This window comes from Gracilinanus agilis, chromosome 6 (assembly GCF_016433145.1).
Source record: "Gracilinanus agilis isolate LMUSP501 chromosome 6, AgileGrace, whole genome shotgun sequence".
NCBI lineage: Eukaryota > Metazoa > Chordata > Mammalia > Didelphimorphia > Didelphidae > Gracilinanus > Gracilinanus agilis.
The window spans coordinates 264,212,816-264,221,821 of NC_058135.1; the positions used below are offsets into that span (position 1 = coordinate 264,212,816).

The 9,006-nt window shown below is 38.2% G+C and overlaps 1 protein-coding gene across 1 annotated transcript; it reads right to left on the reverse strand.

Moving 5' to 3' along the window:
• Window positions 1-985: 985 nt before the first annotated feature.
• Window positions 986-3,133, reverse strand: LRRC4C (leucine rich repeat containing 4C). The gene has a single exon (XM_044681391.1). The coding sequence runs from the start codon at window positions 3,131-3,133 to the stop codon at window positions 1,211-1,213; it is 1,923 nt and encodes a 640-aa protein (XP_044537326.1). The 3' UTR covers window positions 986-1,210.
• Window positions 3,134-9,006: the final 5,873 nt, after the last annotated feature.

Below are 9,006 nucleotides of genomic sequence, written 5' to 3' on the forward strand. Positions count from 1 at the left end.
ATTTTCTCATTTCATCTCCATAACAATGGACATTGGCTGTCATATAGCAAGTGTTTAATAAACGTTTGTTGAATTTTAAGTGCTCTGCATCAGTTACCATTCAAGGACATTTGAGACCTAGACCATAGGTCTAACTTGGGGTTTTTGATACCCAGCCAAACCTTCTCACATCCCTTCATCCATCAGGGTGAACATTACATTCATTCTGAGGAATTTCCTCGAAGTGGTTCTTCCAGAGTGGAATTCAATTGAACTCCATGCGTCTTTTGGTGTCTTAATGCTTACCACAGCTTATTGGTGGCGCTAATGGAAAATAAAAATACCACAGCATCCTCCCTAAAGGGTCCTGGGCTCTAGGAGGGGTCAGCAGCAGCAACCCCAAATACAGAGCCACAAAGGGTATCATGGCTGAAGAATACTGTAATATTTTCTTTCCCAGGAGGAGACACTCTAAGCACCTTCCATCATTTGAGCCACACTTCAAATAAGCTCTGTCCAGGTACAGAAAAAACCAACAATATTTTATTTATAACCTTATTTTAGTTTTTTTTTTTAAACTACAAATTCTGGTTCTAGAGTCATTAAAAGATCATGGGATTTATAGATTCTGACATGTAAATTAATCTTTTGCTTATTTGCTTTTTTTTTTCTTTTTTCTTTTCTTTTCCACAGAATGGTCCTCCCAGTAAATACAGAACAGGTCATTACATGAAAAATATAAGATCTTGCATTTCCCCACCCCCCTCTTTCTCTCTTATAAATCTATGTCTAATACTGCATTCCCCCATTGGAATATTTCATAAGGGCATGAGAAGAAAAAAAAAAAAACAGAAGAGACAAAATAGACCGAATCTCACCACTAGAATTCACCATAAAAATCCCAAAGTGTAACAGAATTCTTACAAAATTTCCTAGACCAGTTCTTTAGGGAATTGAGATCTCCTATGAAAAATATGGCAAAGAGGGAGGGAGAGCAGTAGGGAAAGGGAGGGTAAATAAATGCAGCAAAACAGGTTCTGAGGAATACACATCATTTTGTCTGCTTTAGATCACAATAGAATTTTTAATAAATAAATTTCTTTTCTTTTTTGTTTTTTTTTTGTAAAGACACTTTTTTTTGAAACAGTAGATTTAGCCCAGTCATTTGTGTCATTTTTTTTTAATAAACCGTCTGTTGTTTTTGTTTTTCTCTGTAACTTTTGTAAATGTTTTAGATCTGAGTCTCTTGTACATTGTCTTTCGAGTTCATTCGAATCAACAACGGTTCATGCACTGAACTGTGTATTGAGTTTATTGTGTTAACTGTTGTTGTGTGGTTGAAGGGAGATTTGTAAGAGTTATAGTGATTTAGGTGCTCATGTTCTATAGCAGGCATGGGCAAGTGGCTCTCTATGGGTGTGTCCCCCGTAATCTCATCATCCACATTAATGATTTCAACAGTCCGCGTGGGGGCGTGGTGGTTTTGCCTATGGTGCTGTTTCCTCATCTTGTAGAAGATGACCAGCATCACAGCTGCCATGAGAGTGATGGCCACAAAGCAACCAATGATGATCTTCGTGGTTTTCATCACCTCATCGATTCCCGGGATGCCATTGTTTAAGTCGGTCACAGGGATGGTGAATGTTTTTTCGGTTGACCTTGTGCTCTGGGGCGTGAGAGAGGTGGTCACATTGGTGGTCTCCCAGTCAATGACTGGCGTGGGCCCCACATTGTTCTCTGTGGTTCGGGCCTCGTCCTGAGAAGGTTCCATAGTCTCTACGGTGACGGTGGAAAAATAGGAGAATGGGGTAGTGGTTGCTGCGGTCACATTCAGGGTGGCTGAAGCTGTGGTGTTCCCAACAGAGTTACTCACCATGCATGTGTACATGCCTGTATCTTGTAGAGTGACATTAGTAAAATTTAATGTGCCATCACTGAGCACAGCAATCCGGACCTTGTATGCCCCGTGTGTCATGACTGTCCCATTGGGAGTAATCCAAGATACAGACGTCAGTGAGGTGGACGCCCGGCATTTGAGCTCCGCTGCCATGCCCTCTGTCACGTTGAGATCCGCAGGCGGCTCAACGATCACAGGAGCATAGCAGGTAAAGTAATTCTGGTCCAACTCCCCAATGTACCTGCCTTTCAGGTTCGCGGGCGTATTACAACGGGCACAGCATGCAGTATTGGAGGGCGCCATATCCTTTATCCACCAGCTGAGCCACAGAATATCACAATTGCAGTTCCAAGGGTTGTGATGCAAGTGGATCCTCTCGAGATGATGGAGGGGCGTGAAGAGATCATGAGGCAGTAGGGTCAGGTTGTTGTGGGCCAGGTTGATCTCCACCAGTGACTGAAGGTTGTCAAACGCATTCCTTTCAATCACTTGGATCTGTGACTGGATCATCCACAATTTCTGAAGGTGCATCAAACCCTGAAAAGAGCCTGGCCTGATGGCGGACAAATGGTTCCCAGAAAGATCCAGCTCATCCAGCTTGATGAGCGGCGTGAGGTTCGGGATATCCCGCAGATTGCACATGGCAAGGTTCAGATACCTCAAGTTGGAGAGGCCTTCGAAGGCCCCTTCTGAGATGTACGAAAGCCTCTTCAACTCCCCTAAGTCCAACCGGCGCAAAGAGGGGATTCGGTTAAAAGCATAAGAAGGGATGCTTTCGATGGGGTTATTCCTCAGCCAGAGTTCCTTCAGTTTAGATAGGTATACAAAAGCCCCATTCGGGATGGTGGTCAACCGATTGTCAAAGAGCTCCAAAGTGTTGAGGTTTGCCAAACCATTGAAGGCCCCAATTTCAATGGTGCGGATGTGATTCCTGCTCAGCTGTAGGATCTCCAGGTGCCTCAGGTGTTTGAAGCTGTTCACCTTGATGATCTGAATCTGGTTCTCGTGGAGGTTCAGCAGCCGTGTGTTGGTAGAGATGCCGTCAGGGACCTCTCTGAGATTTTTCCGCACACAGATGACTTTACTGAACTGGTTACTGCAGGAACATACAGAAGGACAGGTTTGGGCCCTCACCAGACCAGCCACCACTAGGAGTTGGAGAGCCAGGAGCACCACAAGCAGGGGGTCAAATAGGGCCCTGTTAAACCTAGGACCTATCATTATCTGCTGTGGATGTAAGGTCATCTTGTTCAACATTCATAATTTATCTGGTGTTGGTCCTTCTGGAGTTCAAATAATCTGAAAAAAAAAGAAAACAATAAAAATGTTAAATATCTGGCAAATATTCTTCCTGAGATATTGTCATTGGCATAGGTTTTAAGTTCAGATCTTCCATCCATTTCCAAAATCAAGAGAACAAATAACCAATTATCCAACCAAAAATAAATAAATCACCAATTGTGCTATATACTATTTGACACTTGGTGTGTCATAAGCTCTGACCCAATGAGCATTGAGCTTAAGTGACCAGGAGAGAAAAGTGCAGAGGAAAGAAACACAGTAGTGATTCTATAGCTTGGCAGCCACCTGGAAAAAAAGAGTGTGCCATGGTATTTATCAGAAGTATTCCAGTGGCGCCTTTAATACCTGGATCATTAGATTAGAGATTGACATATCATCTAGTCTAAACTCCTCATTTTACAGATGAGGAAAATAAGGCCTTAGAAGGCAGAAGGAATGGACTTTCTCAAGGTCACAGAGCTACTCTCAGAGTCAGAAAGTGGAACTCAAATTCTCTGATCTCAAATCAATTCAATTTCAATGAAAGACAATATTATTAAATAAGCACTCTATGCCAAGCACTGTGCTAGGCAATAGAGACACAAAGAAACATGAAAAAAAATTCTATTCTCAAGAAGCATCTTGGAAGAACGTGAAGAAGGGAAACAAGAAAGATAAAAAGCCTTGAGTTGAAGGAAATGGGGAAGTTTTGTTTGGAGAAGAGAAGGCTTAATTAGGAAATGAGAGCTGTATTCATGTGTGTGTGAAAGACTCTTTATTTTTCTTTAGAAGAAGACTTTTCAAACCAGGAAATTGAAAAGAGACAAATTTGTGCTTGATGTCTGGAAAAGCTTCATTAAAATGAGAAGGCTTTCAAAGAGAAATGGGACCTCTGCAGGCATCAATGTTGCCTCTGGAGGCAATGGATTCCTCCTCATTGGAGGTCTTTAAGCATATTAGATGACTATTTGCTGGGGATGCTATGGAGTAAAAATTTGACTGTTTTTAGAGTTCCCTTGCAAATCTTGTAATTTTGTGGTCTTGAGAGTCATTTTGTTTTACCATTAGACAGACTAAACTCAAGGTGTACTTATTATTTTGGCACTTTCTATATGAATCAACCATTAATCCCCTTAATTTTATTCTCATTAAAATAGCTTCTGTCTCACTGTCTGTCTGTCTCTCTTGGATACTTCACTCAAAAACACTGACAAGTTAATATTTAATAATAAAAGCAGCAGGAGTTAGAAAGAGAAATTCCATTTAAAATCACTATAGAAAATATAAAATATTTAGTACTCTATCTACCAAGACAAAAACAGGAATTATATGAACACAACTACAAAACATACAATTAAAACTAGAACTAAATAAGTGGAAAAACATTAATTGCTCATGGGTAGGATGACCTAATATAATAAAAATGATTATCCTACCCAAACTAATGTACTTATTCAGTGCCATCCCTTTCAAATTACCAAAAAACTTTTTTATAGAATAAGAAGAAATTATAACAAAGTTTGTCTGGAAGAACAAAAGATCAAGAATATCAAGGGAAATAATGGAAAAAAGTGAAACATTGGGGCCTAGCAGTACCAGATCTTAAACTATACTATAAACCAATGGTATTCAAAATAATATGGCACTGTAAAAGACAGAAGTGTAGACCAATGGAATAGACTAGTAGTAAATCATCTCAGCAAGTTAGTGTTCAATAAATCCACAGATTCCAGCTTTTGGGACAAGGGTTCACTATTTGACAAAAAACTGCTGGGAATATTGGAAAACAGCATGGGAAAAATTTGGTTTAGATCAACATCTTGCACCCTATAACAAGATAAATTCAAAATGGGTAAATGACTTAAATATAAAGAGTGAAATCATAAATTAGGTGAACATAGAATAGTTTACCTGTCAGATCTGTGGGAAAGGAAGGAATTTAAGACCAAAGCAAGAGATAGAGAACATTATAAAATGTAAAATGAATGACTTTGATTATATCAAATTTAAAAAGTTTTGTACAAACAAAACGAATGCAACCAAAATTAGAAGGAAAGCAACAAACTGGGAAAACATTTTTTATCACAAAACTCACTGACAAAGGTTTAATTTCCCCAATATATAAGGAACTAAGTCAAATTTACAAATATTTAATAAAGCTTTCAATAATGTTTGCTTAATTATAATAGCTGAAGAAAATGGGTAGCTCACATGAGAAATCATAGGATCTTTGATTTAGAGTTAGAAGGGACGTTAGAACTTGTCTATTTGCAATGTCCTTTCAAAAATGATATAATGAACCATATACAAGAAAATGACAGAGTCTGAATACAAATTGAAGCATGGCATTTCCCTCCACCCATTATTTCCTACATGCATTTTTTTCTTAAATAAGCAATATGTGTCTTATTTCAAAACATGATCAATCTGGAAATATGTATTGCATATCACAGATATAATCTACATCATATTTTCTGTTCTTTTGGAGAAGGGAGAGAAAAAAACATGGATTTCAAAATGTCAGAAAAATGATTAATAAAAGTTGTGTCTATATGTAATTGGGAAAAGTATAATGAAAATTATATAACTGGGGCTCAGAAGGAATTGTGACAAGCATAAGGTCCCATAGGTAGTGTTCTTCTGATGTCAAAACAAGCATCATTTTCACTATGGCAAACTGTCCACTGGTACCAATGATGGAAAAAAGGGAGGCCATAGAATTTGGGAATAAAGGACAATATATTCATTAACCATCAGCTTTATTTCTACTTCTGGGAATTCTCTTCCAGGAAAAAAAACTATTTCCCAAATAGGCTTTGGAATCAGAGGACAGGGTTTCAAATGCTACACTTGATGCATACTACTGGGCAACCCTGGGCAAGTTATTTATTCTTTCTGGGGGCTCAGTTTGCACATCTGTAAAATGAGGCAGTTTAATGAAATGACCTCTAAGGTTCCTTCCAGCTTTCGGTCTATGCTCCTTTGAACTATGAACTTGTGATATTCAGTAGACATCCCATTTCTCTGTAGCTTGCTTTTTATTAGTATCTATAAAGAGCTTTACAAATGTTGAAGCCCATTTTACAATGAATAATTATTATTCACTGCCTGTAATATTCAAAGTACTATAATCTAAGTACTATAAGTTTCAATAGCTTCCTATTATGTCCAGTACATTTGTAAACTCCTCTGCTTGGCACATCAGCCTTTGAAAATATAGTTGTTGTCCCAGAATGAATGAACCTCACTTATTTTCATTCACTTTACATTTCAGTCCAATGAGTTCCATGTCTCCTTTCTGGCCCTGCATGGTAGATTCTCTTCTAGCCATGGTATACTATCCCTTCTTACCTTTATCTCTTGAAAGCCCTTTTCTAGAATGAGCTCAAGTGTTATATTCCTCAAGACATCTTTCCTGGTTCCTTCAGTTATTAGTGTTTCCCACTCATACATTCCCTCCCTCCACAAAAACTCTTTTTGATTTTTAAAATAAAGTTATTTAGATTAATTAATTAAATAAATTTATTAAAAAACAAATAAAATGTATTATGTATTTAAATATAGCTGGTTTAGTGGATGGAGAATCAGATTTAGAATTAGGAAGACTTGAGTATAAGACCTTGCTCTGATGGATTCAGTATGACCGTGGGCTAATAATTTAACTTCTTACAATCTCAAGACAAGTTTTCAAGTAAAAAGGCATAAAGATCTGTAATAGTAGAAAGAATTTCCTCAACGCTAATTCCTGATAGCAATAAACCCTCAATGGAGAACCCATGGTATCTGTCTATCTGTCCATCTCTGTCTGTATTCTAGATCAGTGGCATCTTTTTTGTATCCTGTGTACATTTTGTTTCCAATAGTAGAATGCATGCTCCTAAAGAGAGAGAAATCATTTTTTGTCCTTCTTATCCCTATTGACTACTGTAAGACCTCATCAGTAATGAGTGTCTAAGACATGTTTGTTGGATTGAATTTAATTAAATAGTCCTTTCCACTCTAGGAAGGCAGCTAGGTGATATAGTGGATAGAGTATTGGACCAGGAGTCAAAAGGACTCACATCCCTGATTTAAAACCTGACCTCAGACAATCATTAGTTGTATGACTCTGAGAAAGTCACTAAACCCCGTTGGCCTCTGTTTCCTCATCTATAAAATGAGCTGGAGAAGGAAATGGTGAAGCACTCCAGTATCTTTGCCAAGAAAACCCCAAATGGGGCCGAGAAGAGTCGGACACGGCTGAAACAACTGAACAATAACAACACCGCACACACTTTAGTCTTGGAAGGGCATGGAACACTGGAAACATAAGGGAACCATTTTTTTCTCACACCTCTCTGGCCATGAAATCACCAACCAAGATCAGAACACTGCAATTTTAAGTCACTTACTTTTTTTTTTTTTCCCCTCCCATCTGGTAGCATGTTTATTCTCATCTTTATCCTTGTGATGACAAAGAACCTTGCTTGATATGCTGAGAGTTGGAAATAACAAATGACTATTTAAATCTGAGTCTGCATAGAGATCTGTTTATAAATAATAATCTCATAGCAGCAGGGCTAGTGTTGATCATTACCACCCTAATGATGAGGCTGTAAGACTGACCAAGTGCCAAGAACACGGCTGGCATTCTTCAGATCGTGTATTCCTTCCAGTCCCTGCCCAGGGTCAATGTCGCCAGTGGTTGCATGTACTTATTCATGTATGTCCGTATATATGTGTCTATCCATTCAGCTTCAAGGCAGACGAGGAGGAATGGACCGTCTGGGCTTCCCCATCATCGTTACCTTTCAATATTTTCTCCCTGTTGAGCCCCAGTGTTCTGCCTCCCCTGTGACTTCCTCCTTCCTTCCTTTCCATTCTTAGGTTCATTTTCTATCTACAGCTTTACTGCAAGGTCTCTCTGGAGTAGCGATTAATGAAATTCCCTATAAATCAGCCATAAGTGAAGTCTTATGAATTACAGCTGGCTCAGAGCACATTTATAACATAGAGCAACTGAATGCATAATGAATGGATCGACCGAAGCAAACTATCCTCCCAGACAGGTTCCCCACTTTAAGTTCCAAATGGTTTCATTTGGCATCAAAATGCCACGTTACAATATATGAGTATATAAAAATTTATTTCTCACATCAAAGTGAAATCCATTTAAATATAGTCAATCTTCAAAATGATATTGTCAGACAATGTATACTTATGAATTTATTTTGGGAGATTTTAAATTTAACTGCTTCTAGACTTAAAGTCTCTTCCCAAAGGATGTCCTGTTTTCCTCAATACCGTTTTCTCTTTTCTTTGTCTATCAGTGATTCTGGGACACTGATGAATGGCACGAAGACTGAAGCATAAAGAGTCACTACCGAAATGCATTGCTATTTGGTATTATTTCACAATTTCCTATTTTTCCTGGATATACAGCTTGCTTTCTACAGGTATACTTCCACACTGTAAGGAGTTAGCTGAGTGATGACTCTGTGAACTAGAAAATCCACATAAAATGTTTTGTCTTTTGCATTATTTTTGTAAACTTAAACTTCTTACTTATTTTAACTGAAAAATGTGCATATTTATGATATAAGATAAAATATGTTGACATTATATAATACTATACACATATTTTTCTACATTTATGAGCTTCTGAATGTTTTCTGTGTTGTCTGCTTGTCGGCACGTGTTGTCTGGGCCTTACGCAAAACTCCCCCCAAGTTTCCATTTAATTTCTTATGCTGATTCATGATACATCAAAACCATAAAGGGGAAAGGCACAATGTGGAAAGAATAACTGCATATATTTATTTGCATGTTGTCTCCCCCATTAGATGGTAAATTCCTTGAAGAAAGGGACT

What these genes read in the sequence shown, in the direction of transcription:
- LRRC4C (XM_044681391.1), bottom strand. Translation starts at nt 3,133, where the DNA reads ATGTTGAACAAGATGACCTTACATCCACAGCAGATAATGATAGGTCCT.